Source organism: Pinus tabuliformis, chromosome Q (assembly GCF_031772625.1).
Source record: "Pinus tabuliformis cultivar Carrire ecotype Pingquan chromosome Q, CPIR1, whole genome shotgun sequence".
Taxonomy (NCBI): domain Eukaryota; kingdom Viridiplantae; phylum Streptophyta; class Pinopsida; order Pinales; family Pinaceae; genus Pinus; species Pinus tabuliformis.
In genome coordinates this window covers 1,265,708,933-1,265,722,415 of record NC_142296.1, presented here as the reverse complement: position 1 = coordinate 1,265,722,415, position 13,483 = coordinate 1,265,708,933, and the positions used below count along the sequence as shown (strand labels likewise).

General features: G+C 36.6%; 1 protein-coding gene across 1 annotated transcript; it reads left to right on the top strand.

Annotated features, from left to right (window-relative positions):
• The first annotated feature begins 6,692 nt into the window (after window positions 1–6,692).
• On the top strand, window positions 6,693–9,667 carry LOC149224432 (reticulon-like protein B5). The gene is made up of 7 exons (XM_089383559.1): window positions 6,693–6,853; window positions 6,978–7,158; window positions 7,408–7,537; window positions 7,621–7,712; window positions 8,617–8,752; window positions 8,836–8,902; window positions 9,017–9,667. The coding sequence occupies exons 1-7, from the start codon at window positions 6,724–6,726 to the stop codon at window positions 9,184–9,186; spliced, it is 906 nt and encodes a 301-aa protein (XP_089239685.1). The 5' UTR covers window positions 6,693–6,723; the 3' UTR covers window positions 9,187–9,667.
• Window positions 9,668–13,483: the final 3,816 nt, after the last annotated feature.

Here is a 13,483-nt window from a genome sequence, read left to right as displayed (position 1 = left end):
GCAAATATGTAAAATGCAAAAGGGAAACCCTTACACTACAAGGTGGGTCAGTGCATCTCAAGAACTGAACCAATAAGAAGCAACCCTCGTAGCCACCAAGGAAAAGACATTGTTTTCAAACAAAAGATCAAGCAGTGTACGCATATTGCCTCATGATCTCAATAGAACAGGAGCTCCAGTAAAGCACATATAACCTCTTTCTTAATAGTTAACAAACACCATGAAGCAAAACATGTATGACAGGATTCATCTTTTCAGGCATTGAAAAGGAAAGGATATCCAAAGGTAAAAGGTTCTGAATTCAGAAGTAATATAAGCCAATCCAAACAGTAGAATAAGGATTGAAAAAGAAGGGATTCATCTAGTAGCCTGAAAAGGCTTCGCATAATGGTTGTTATTTGACACAATCTCAGTCGTCTCCTTATAGAACCCCCACACCCAAACAGAGAATTACAACCACAGTGCAATTCTTCAACACGTGGACATCAATGTGTCAACTACAAAAGGAATGTTTATGAGTGAGGAGAGGGTATGAATCAGATTATAAAGAAAGACTGGCAAAATCATAATCAAGATTTAGGAACCATTTCAAATCCTCTATTCAGTACGCAGTTGATCTTTTCAGGCATTGAAAAAGAAGGGATATCCAAAAGCCCTAAGACACACGACTGAGTTTAATAAACAAACAGTAGTGTTCTGGAAATACAATATGAGGTATTGGATTTCAAATTACATAATATAGATCTGATCAAACAGAACATGTACCTACAAAAAGCAACAAAATAGGCTACTAAAAAGACAACTACGCCATGAAACATGTATGACAGGATTCATCTTTTCAGGCATTGAAAAGGAAGGGATATCCAAAGGTAAATGGTTTTGAATTCAGAAGTTCAGCAAATAGTTTTTCAAACACAGTAGGCACACAGTTTGAGAAACTTTCCCTTGTTCCTAAGATACATGACTGAGTTTATGGTACGTGCAGATTTATATGCAAAAGGGCAACCCTTACAATACAAGGTGGGTGAGTGCATCTCAAGAACTGAACCAATAAGAAGCATCCTTCGTAGCCACCAAGGAAAAGACATTGTTTTCAAACAAAAGATCAAGCAGTGTAAGCATATTGCCTCATGATCTCAATAGAACAGGAGCTCCAGTAAAGCACATGTCCACATAATAGACTATCATTACAACACATTATCAAAAATAATATAAAGTTGCCAAGCATATAACCTCTTCCCTAATAGTTAACAAATGCCATGAAGCAAAACATGTATGATAGGATTCATCTTTTCAGGCATTGAAAAGGAAGGGATATCCAAAGGTAAAAGGTTCTGAATTCAGAAGTTCAGCAAATCGTTTTTCAAACACAGTAGGCACACAGTTTGAGAAACTTTCCCCTGTTCCTAAGATACATGACTCAGTTTATGGTACATGCAGATTTATATGAAAAAGGGCAACCCTTACACTACAAGGTGGGTGAGTGCATCTCAAGAACTAAACCAATAAGAAGCAACCCTTGTAGCCACCAAGGAAAAGACATTGTTTTCAAACAAAAGATCAAGCAGTGTATGCATATTGCCTCATGATCTCAATAGAACAGGAGCTCCAGTAAAGCACATGTCCACATAATAGACTATCATTACAACACATTATCAAAAATAATATAAATTTGCCAAGCATATAACCTCTTCCCTAATAGTTAACAAACGCCATGAAGCAAAACATGTATGACAGGATTCATATTTTCATGCATTGAAAAGGAAGGGATATCCAAAGGTAAAAGGTTCTGAATTCAGAAGTAATATAAGCCACTCCAAACAGTAGAAAAAGGATTGAAAAGAAGGGATTGATCTAGTAGCCTGAAAGGGCTTCGCATAATGATTGTTATTTGACACAATCTCAGCCCTCTCCTTATACAACCCCCACACCCAATTAGAGGATTACAACCACATTGCAATTCTTCAACACCTGGACATCAATGTGGCAACTACAAAAGGAATGTTTCTGAGTGAGGACAGGGTATGAATCAGATTATAAAGAAAGACTGGCAAAATCATAATCAAGATTTGGGAACCATTTCAAATCCTCTGTTAAGTACGCAGTTGATCTTTTCAGGCATTGAAAAAGAAGGGATATCCAAAAGCCCTAAGATACATGACTGAGTTTAATGAAAAAAAAATAATGTTCTGGAAATACAATATGAGGTACTAGATTTCAAATTACATATTATAGATCTGATCAAACAAAACATGTACGTACAACAAGAAACAAAATAGGCTACTAAAAAGACAACTATGCCATGAAGCAAAACATGTATGACAGGATTCATCTTTTCAGGCATTGAAAAGGAAGGGATATCCAAAGGTAAATGGTTTTGAATTCAGAAGTTCAGCAAACAGTTTTTCAAACACAGCAGGCACACAGTTTGAGAAACTTTCCCTTGTTCCTAAGATACATGACTGAGTTTATGGTACATGCAGATTTATATGCAAAAGGGCAACCCTTACACTACAAGGTGGATGAGTGCATCTCAAGAACTGAACCAATAAGAAGCAACCCTCGTAGCCACCAAGGAAAAGACATTGTTTTCAAACAAAAGATCAAGCAGTGTACGCATATTGCCTCATGATCTCAATAGAACAGGAGATCTACTAAAGCACATGTCCACATAATAGACTATCATTACAACACATTATCAAAAATAATATAAAGTTTCCAAGCATATAACCTCTTCCCTAGTAGTTAACAAACGCCATGAAGCAAAACATGTATGACATGATTCATCTTTTCAGGCATTGAAAAAGAAGGGATATCCAAAGGTAAAAGGTTCTGAATTCAGAAGTTCAGCAAATAGTTTTTCAAACACAGTAGGCAAACAGTTTGAGAAACTTTCCCCTGTTCCTAAGATACATGACTCAGTTTATGGTACGTGCAAATTTATATGTAAAAGGGCAACCCTTACACTACAAGGTGGGTGAGTGCATCTCAAGAACTGAACCAATAAGAAGCAACCCTCGTAGCCACCAAGGAAAATACATTGTTTTCAAACAAAAGATCAAGCAGTGTACGCATATTGCCTCATGATCACAATAGAATAGGAGCTCCAGTAAAGCACATGTCCACATAATAGACTATCATTACAACACATTATCAAAAATAATATAAAGTTGCCAAGCATATAACCTCTTCCCTAATAGTTAACAAATGCCATGAAGCAAAACATGTATGACAGGATTCATCTTTTCATGCATTGAAAAGGAAGGGATATCCAAAGGTAAAAGATTCTGAATTCAGAAGTAATATAATCCACTCCAAACAGTAGAAAAAGGATTGAAAAGAAGGGATTGATCTAGTAGCCTGAAAGGGCTTCGCATAATGGTTGTTATTTGACACATTCTCAACCCTCTCCTTATACAACCCCCACATCCAAATAGAGGATTACAACCACAATGCAATTCTTCAACACGTTGACATCAATGTGTCAACTACAAAAGGAATGTTTCTGAGTGAGGACATGGTATGAATCAGATTATAAAGAAAGACTGGCAAAATCATAATCAAGATTTGGGAACCATTTCAAATCCTCTGTTAAGTACGCAGTTGATCTTTTCAGGCATTGAAAAAGAAGGGATATCCAAAAGCCCTAAGATACATGACTGAGTTTCATAAACAAACAGTAGTGTTCTGGAAATACAATATGAGGTACTGGATTTCAAATTACATATTATAGATCTGATCAAACAGTTGGGATTTAATAGACTCTCTTTGCCAAAAAATTTAATTAACTAAGTACAGAAGATGAATACCCGAATATAATCGCTATTACGTCAACAGAAAACAAAGAATTACTTGTTCTTATGTGGAGCTGGTTACTTTTGACGGTTAGGTGACTGTTAGGAGAGCAAATGGGAAGTACCACTACAACCCTCAAGAATTTTCATGAACAACAAAGATAAAGTAAAATTTAAGCTAACAGTGGCCATATTATATATTAAACTTCATAACTACCACCAGGCGAGGGCAAAACGATCTACAGGAAACACGGCCTACGCAGCCCTCCTCGTCCTCTGCGGCCCTCGTCGAAACCCTTCTCCGTTCTCTGCAGGTTAGCCGCCCTCCTTTTCAGCAACTCCGCCGCGCCCTCCTCAACACCCCCGCCCTCCTCTGCATCAAACACGAATATCTGCGGGCACGAAGCGTTCAGTGAGGTCATTAGGGTAAAGTTTGGTACGTAACAGAAACTGATTTATTAACTAAACCTTAAAATTCCTTAACGTATTAGTTATTAATTAGATCGTTGATTTTTCTTCAATCGTCTAACATTACATCTAACGGCTACAATTAAGACACAAAGGCATTTGGGGGGTTCATTTCAAAGGGAAACGCCTTACAACGTAATTACACTTCCTACCCATGATCGCAATACAAGCGGTGACATGAAGGACACTACCAACTATCTATTAAGACTTGACAGTGAAAGAAGCTTGCCACGTGTCAAGCACTTCAAAATGCCAACACATGGTCGGCGATATTCTAGAGGAATCCATTCTATTTTGTGTAAGTATGGAACGTGTGAAGAACCTTTTCATCATAGTTACCAAGTTCGGCCGTACCGACAAAAAAAATTCGGAAATTCGCCGATTCGGTTCGGTATGACGAATAATTCGTTAGTTTCCAATTCGATAGGGTCAGCGTTGAATGATTTTGGTCAAAGCTTTCTATCAGTTATGTCCAGCGTCCACTGTGCTGTGTAGAACAATGAAGCGCGGGCTCTGTGTAACCATGGATCGGAACGTTGACAAATCGCTGCTGAATAAAATCATAGAGTAAGTAAATCGAGTTTTACCCGTGGAAATTTGAGAATTGAAAAATAATGCAGCGATCTTTAATCCTATTTTTTTTAGTTTTTATAATATTTTTATACGGGTACTTTTTTATACGAGGATTAACCAGAATACTAGGATTAACCAGAAAACTGGAAAAAATATAAACAATAATTTTTATAAAAAACAAAATAAAAAACAATAATTCTTATATTATAAAAAAAAAAAAAGACAATTTCTATTAAATTTCTCCATAAAATGCTAAATATTGTTAACAATTTAGTTAGAAAATTGATTATTTTAATCTTAGTTTGATTTTGGTATTTCATTATATATTATTTACAAATTGTTCTAGGACATAATATGGTATAATCCAAAACAAATCGCTAATACTAAAATGTAAAATTTTTATTGAATAATTAATTTTATTAAAAATGAATCAACATTGCCATTGACATTAAATAATATAAATAGCTCCTATACATAGAGGCATCATGCAACTCAATTGTTTTAAATGAGAGGTGAGTTAGTAATTTCTATATAATTGCAACTGAAAAAATATAACTTCTATCTTAATAAAAATTATGAAATAATAAACTGGTTGCAAATTGGTACCTCTTTTATAAAAAACAAAAAACCTAATTTCTATATTTGAAAAAATTATAAATGGAGAAATTTCAGTGTTAAATGGATAACTAGTTAGTGGCAAATTGCGAAAAAAAAAAGGATAACTTCTATCTTAAAAATAATTAAATAGTAAATTCTTTGCAAATTGGTAACTCTTATTAAAAAAACAAAAACCATAACTTCTATATTGGAAAAAATTATAAAATGACAAATTTAAGTGTTAAATGGATAACTCCTATAAAAAAATAGAAAAATGATAAATCAATATTAGAAAAAATTATAAAAGATATAAAATGGTAAACTTTAAAATCCACAACTTTTATTCAAAAAAAAAGTAGAAAACAGTAACTTCTATATTACAAAAAATTATAAAATGGCAAAATTGAGTTTACAATGGATAAGGATTATGAAAAATAGAAAAAAAAAGAAGATAAATCTAATATTAAAAAAATAATAAAAATAGAAAATGGAAACCTTAGTTACACTTGCAAATAAGTAAACATAACAGGAGAAACTTTCAAATTCACAACTTTTATGCAAAAAAAAAAAGAAGAACAGTAACTTCTATATTACAAAAAATTATAAAATGGCAAAATTGAGTTTACAATGGATAAGGATTATGAAAAATAGAAAAAAAAAAAGATAAATCTAATATTAAAAAAATAATAAAAATAGAAAATGGAAACCTTAGTTACACTTGCAAATAAGTAAACATAACAGGAGAAACTTTCAAATCCACAACTTTTATAATAGAAGAATAGTAACTTCTATATTACAAAAAATTATAAAATGGCAAAATTGAGTTTACAATGGATAAGGATTATGAAAAAGTAGAAAAAAAAGAAGATAATATTAAAAAAATAATAAAAATAGAAAATGGAAACCTTAGTTACACTTGCAAATAAGTAAACATAACAGACGAAACTTTCAAATCCACAACTTTTATGCAAAAAAAAATAGAACAGTAACTGCTGTATTACAAAAATTATAAAATGGCAAAATTGAGTTTACAATGGATAAAGATTATGAAAAAGTAGAAAAAAAAGAAGATAAATCTAATATTAAAAAAATAATAAAAATAGAAAATGAAAACCTTAGTTACACTTATAAATAAGTAAACATAACAGGTGGAAGTAAGTAAAAATAAGTTGGAAGTAAGTAAAGATAAATATACTTGTAAAAAAGAGATTTAATGAATTTTATGGTTTATTTAAATTAAAAAAAGGCGGTTCGATTTGATTTGGGAAGTCGCAGAATTCGAGCTACAGAGATGGCAGATCACCAGCATTCCCACGAGAAATTGCATGATCGTTCAACATCGTCTTCTTCGTCCTCAGGTGACGAAAACCCCCCTGTTTCTCATCATCAGCCCATTAAACCCGTTAACAGACCCGTTGGAGGTAAGAAATCTGTGCTTCTGATTTGTTTGTTCGTTGTGTGTTGCGGTCATTTTGATGGATTTGTTTGATTAAGGTTTATTGTATATGGTGCTAAGGGTTTAAAGTTTTGTTTCTGTCTGAGCAGCCGCGGATTTGTTCTTGTGGAGAGATAAGAAAAGGTCTGCCAGCATTCGTGCTGGGGCCACTGTATTGTGGATCCTATTTGAATGCATGGAATATCACTTTTTGACCGTTGTAGGCCATGTGCTCATTCTCTCCCTGGCGATCTTGTTCATCTGGATCAATTCGGCCGCCTTCTTGAAGAGGTGTGTTTTTTTTTCCAGAAGATTTCATTTGGGAGTTTATTTTGTTGTTTGGTAAGGAGTTTATTTTAGTGTAGTTAATACAGCTTAATCGTGGAACAAGGGCCGGAGGTATTGTCCTACTAATTATCATGTAATCTCATGTTTCTTTGCGCTGGTCTAGGTCCCTGCTTCCATCACAAGCTCCTACGAAGAACAGGGTGAGATAGTATTATTCTATTTAGGACAGAACTGATGTATCCTTTGCTACAGGTCCCAACAACATATTCCAGTGATTGCGATTCGAGAGGATACAGTTCACAATATTGCCTCTGAATTCTACGGAGCTTTTGCTGATTTACGTGAGGCTGTAACTGGTACAGACTTGAAGAAATTTGTATTGGTATTTTGCTTAAACCCTTTGTTCTGTTCAATTTTGAACTTTTGACACTCGTGGATTGCCGTTTTAATCCTTGAGCTCCACAGGTAGTTGCAGTTATCTGGGTTAACGCTGTTATTGGAAGCTGTGGTAGTTTCCTTCTTACGATCTTCTCGTTCATGAGGATCAGGAAGATCAGGTCGGTCGTCTTCTTAAAGCTGTATGTTTTTTTTCATAAGATTTCATTTGGGAGTTTATTTTATTGTTTGTTAAGGAGTGATAAATGCCCACAGAATGCTGAGGACTAATCACCCACTCAAAGCTGGTTTTTTCTTTTTTTTTCGATGGGAGTTTGCTCAGGACTAATCCTTACCCTTATCCTAAAACCTTGTTTATATTAATAGGGTCTATGTTACACTCTAGATAATACAATTGCAGGGCAGTTTATCCTCAAGAGCTTGCTTCAACGTAAGCCTGTGTGACCATCACTAAGGTTTGTTACGCTCTAGACAGAATTGCTATACAGTGACATAGAATTTTTTGTAATGCTTACTGTAGCAGAAGACCCCGTGGCATGTGCCCATTACCGTGGTATATATTTCAGAGTAGATTGACCAATTTCCAGTAGTCCGTATTGCCCTGGTCACATGTTAGAAGGGCAGACAGAGTGGGAATACTAGAATGGTGCCAACAGGGCATTGGTTCAGCTGTCCACAACGGTTACATTGTCCGCGTGGCATGATTTTCTCAGGGATGTGGCTATGTGTAATTACGTGAATAAATTACCCCTCATACCAATTCACCCTTCATACCTAAGCCCTGCTTCAGGGTATGCTCTTTGAAGCCCTGTCAAAAATTGGAATGGTTCCAATATTTAGGGCGTATCTGGATAAATAGTTAAGCTCGAATAAATGTAGATGTCATTATACAGTGATATCTGATCACAACATCACGGGGGCATACATAATAACCCTTTAAGCAACTAGAAGTTGCTACTGAACTCGCGTGTTAGTGTAGTTAATACAGCGTAATCGTGGAACAAGTCCCGGAGGTATTGTCCTACTAATTATCATGTAATCTCATGTTTCTTTGCCCTGGTCTAGGTCCCGGCTTCAAGAGATTGCGATTCCAAAGGATGCAGTTCACAATCTTGCCTCTGAACTTAGATTTGAAGTCAACATAGTTTTTGCTGATTTATATGAGGCTGTAACTGGTGCAGACAAGGAGAAATTTGTATTGGTATTTTGCTTAAACCCTTTGTTCTGTGCAATTTTGAACTTTTGACCCTCGTGGATAGCCGTTTTAATCCTTGAGCTCCACAGGTAGTTGCAAGTCTCTGGCTTCCCGCTCTTATTGGAAGCTGGCGTGATTTCCTGACTCTTGCCATAGGTGAGTCTACATTCTCTTTTTATGTTACTGTTATTATTTAAACGCCTGCAAATATATATATGTATATGAATGTATTTGACTGACGCTGATTCTGTTTTCATATATTTTGCTTAGTGCTGCTTGTCGCTCATACTGTTCGGTTTCTGTACGAGAAATATGAAGATCAGATCGATTCTTTTGTTCACTTGCTCGATTCTTTCGCTCACTTGATCCTTTCTCTTGCTCACAAAGTATCTCTCTGGAAGCCAAGGAGCAGTACAAAGTTATTGATGCCAAGATTTTAAAGAAGATCCCAATGTGATTAAACTCATTAACAATTAATTTGACGAGCTTGAGTTTTTGAGCAGCAATGTTAATAAAGCCATTAACAATTAAATTGACGAATTGAGTTTTCAAACAGCATTACAATTAATTTGACGAGCTTGAGTTTTTGAGCAGCAATGTGAATAAAGCCATTAACAATTAAATTGAAGAATTGAGTTTTCAAACAGCATTTGGTGATTAGGGGAATCTTTTTCTGGCTTAAGGGATTGACTTGATTCCAAGTTTTCTTTTTTGAAATTAATGTAATTATATTCATCTCTTACTGGGCATGTATATGGTGGTATATGTATATTTTCATTTTGTCAGTAAAACGCAAATGAAGGTTTATATTCATCTCTTACTGGGCATATATATATGGTGGTATATGTAATATTTCATCAGGATTTTTACATGTATTCGTTGTTTATATTCATCTCTTACTGGGCATATATATGGTGGTATATGGAATATTCCATCAGGATTTTTATATGTATTCGTTGTTATTACTTTTATTGTAGGATTTACATATATTCGGTTAAGTCCGGTTGATATGGTTGCTGTCAAGTTAAATTAATATGTTATTACTTGGCCGGTGATCACGCATATTTATGGTGGTATATGTAATATTTCATCAGGGTTTTTACATGTATTCGTTGTTTATATTCATCTCTTACTGGGGATATATATGGTGGTATATGGAATATTCCATCAGGATTTTTATATGTTTTCGTTGTTATCACTTGTAGTGTAGGATTTACACATATTCGGTTAAGCCCTGTTGATATGGTTGCTGTCAAGTTAAATTAATATATTATGACTTGGCCGGTGATCACGCATATTTATAAATAATTAGATGTACTTAATGCTTTTTGAAAATCTTCCAATTTGCTTTATCTTGAATATCTCCCAATTTGCCCCAATTCGCTTTATTTGTTCATCGGATTCTCGTATAACTAATTTCCACACATCTTTTAGTCCAAAGATGTGTACCTAATTTCCACGTTCTTTCGATCCAAAGACTCAGTGCCATATACTACCTCATGAGCTATGTATACTTAATTTTCCTGTATCTTTGGATCTGACTTATTGCCATATACTTCCTCATGAGCTATGTTCGCCTAATTTCAGAAGAAGAAATGCTTTCTGTAATGAAATCATTTAAGAAAGACAAATGCCTCGGCCCTGATGGCTGGACCATAGTCATTTTTATACACTTTTTTGAAATGATGAAAAGTGACATATTGGGGATGGTTGAAGAGACCAGGATCAAAGGGAAGATTCATTCACATCTCGCGAACCCGCAGGAAACGTCCGCCCGCATCAAGCGTCCAAGGGAACCAGAGAAAGGAGGGTCGAGGAAGAAATCCAAGGCCACTAAGGCATCCCTAGACCCAAGCACCCTCACAAAGGGCGATTTGCATGACATTGGAGACACGGTGCAGGATGCCACCGCGGAGTCACTACAACAGTTTGAACAGTAGTAGCAGCTATTATTGGGAGCCATCCAGATAGGTCTGCAAGAGTTGCAGACCTGCGCATCACAGGCTGGCACAGTGTCCACCAGCCTTGCTATCGGCATTTTAGAAGTTGTCGAAAGGCTAGTGCGAAGGTCTCCAGCGTGACACTGCTGCCAGATGGAGCACTAACCATAGAGAATGAAGCTGACGGGCCCACTGTCAGTGCCCTCAAGGGAGTGGGGTTGAACTTGGTAGCACTCCCTGGCAAGGCACTCCACCTATTGCAGGATGGAGTGATCATGGAGCTGAGGGCCCACGAACACTGCGTCGTACAGGTGATCAATGAGTAGAGGATTAATAATGAACAGATGGCCCTACAGCGAGACTCTTCCATCGCCATCGTGATCGAGGTAACTGACCAAAACAAGCGTATAACTCAAGTCGTGGAGGAGACATGCCGAATGGTCCCGGAGTTGGCCATTCCTGAGGAAGAACTAGTCGAAGTGTGCGTCCACAAGCTTGCTACAGGGGTGTGTGACGCTCGCACAGAGATGGCTAGGATTTCGCTGGAGTTGAACCTCCAGATTACAGAATTACAGTTGAAGGCCCAACCTTCAACTCTGCTAGAAGTAAAGAAGCAGCGTACGACTGTTGTCACAGAGGCGATAACGGCGGTCGACAGTGTAGTAGCAGATTGCACACAACTTTTTGAACAGTCGTTCGAGGTCGTGACGAGCCTGCAGGAGGACAGCGGGAGATAGAAGCACGAGAATTGCAGCAACGCTATGACAAAATAAAAGGCACGGTGCAAGTCGTCGCTCTCACGTAGAGATTGGCGAACCTTCAGGAGGCCAAGCAGTTGAAAGAACAGGTAGATGCAGTGCAACACAAGGACGCAGTGCTAAAGGCGCGCTTGAAGCCTTGGTTGGATGAGGCTTACGTGGTCACGACCTCTATTGAAGGAAAGCTCGCAAACCTGCAAGCAACTCGGCAAAAGCTTCAGGCTGACAGTTTAGGACCAACGACCAAGCAGTTGGTTGAAGAAGTGAAGCAGGCGGCCGCATAGTGCACTGTCGAGGTTGCGGTCATACAGGTCGAGCTAGGAGGTCTTCGCGCCAAGATCGCCACACCTACAAAGTGACTAGAGGATGAGTCACTATGTTTGTGTTGGGGCTTTTTTGGAAACGGGATCCCCCAAGAACATTTTTGGGGCTAAAAAGCCCATGTTTTGGGTCAATGTTGTAATAAAATTGTAAAGTCTCTGTATTTTGTGGTCACGGAGTGCAAAGGTGTCATAAGTCATAAAGGGTTGTCTGCCCTTATTTTTGTAAAGTGTAAATTCCGTTGTAAAGATCTACCCATGGTCTGCGGACCATGGGATTGTATAAAAAAGAGCTAAGTAAGTAAGCTCTACGTAGTTTTTAGAAGAATACAAGCCTTGGAGTCTTGCTAGAGAATTCTAAGTGTTTCGGGTCTTGGCATAGGTAGAGGCTCTGCAGCTGAGTGCGCAGAGACCTAAAGTGGAAGTCTACAGTTGAGTGTGTGGACCTCTACAACTGTGTGCGCTAGGTGGATAGAGTCTGTAATAACCTAAATATATCAATAAAGAGAAGTATTCTGCAAATTCTGTGTATTTATTTCCTATTAATGCCTCTGGTTATATTACGTTTTGGGTTTAATTTTCGATCTTTATGTGATGCGCGAATACATGTGATTATAGTGGTTAATTGAACGCAAGTAAGAATATTAGTTTACACGACACTAATTGTGATTGTTTAGTAAGACAAGTAAAACACTTAAGATTATTGGGGAACCTGTACAATACGTTGTCATAGTAGCGCGAAAGTACCTGGATCGCGGGTTAAGGATGTGAAGGTCAATTGTACTCCTTCGCGGAGGTACTGATGGACAGAATAAAGGGCTAGACTGATAGAGCCCTAAAGCTAGTGACCTGCATGAAAGCTAGTGATCTGCATGAAAGAAGGAACGGAGGGTATAAACCGACATCACGACCATCTCACGGTGCAGAAACTTGGTTCCAACATCTCCCATACTGCTTCGGGTGAGACTTCGGTCCGTGCTCCGCACGCTGATGCTGAAAGGGCCAGTACTGTAGGGATTTGTTTGGCTAACTAACGCTTAACCTGGGTCAAGTCCCACACAACCAAAAACTATGCACAAATTGACAAACTATGATGGGATTCTACATGTTTTCAAATTCTAAATGATAGAACGTTGAGATTAATGAAGCATCAAATTGGTTCTCAATTCTCCAGTGGAGTTTGGTTTGGTCTTTTCAAGAATTAAATTTGGTTGCTTATGTCTTAGGAAATTTAAAAATTAATGCAAACATTAATTTGTTGATTTTTAATATTTTGTTTTTATAAGTGTTGCATGCATAGATAACATTTTTTTTTGCAATTTAGCACATAATAGTTTTGCTTGTCATTGATACATTTAATGTTTGAATTTGATTTTTTATGTATCTTTGTTGCAATCAGAGATACCGATATCATCAACTGAAAATTGATGGGGAATTAATTTATTAATTTTTAACAATTTTGTTTATGTATGCATGTACTGCAAGCATAGATAATGCTATCAATATACTACATAACAATGTTGTTTATAATTGAAGTATATGATATTTGAATTTTATTTTCAAGTATAAGCATTGCAATTGTAGACAACAGTATCACTAACTATATATTTTATAACATTGTTAATATAAATGATATTTATGAGTATAAAGGGACAGTAGTTTTTTTAGTTAAGTTTATTTATATAGTATGAGGAATTTAAATTTAAAAAAAAGTGTTCG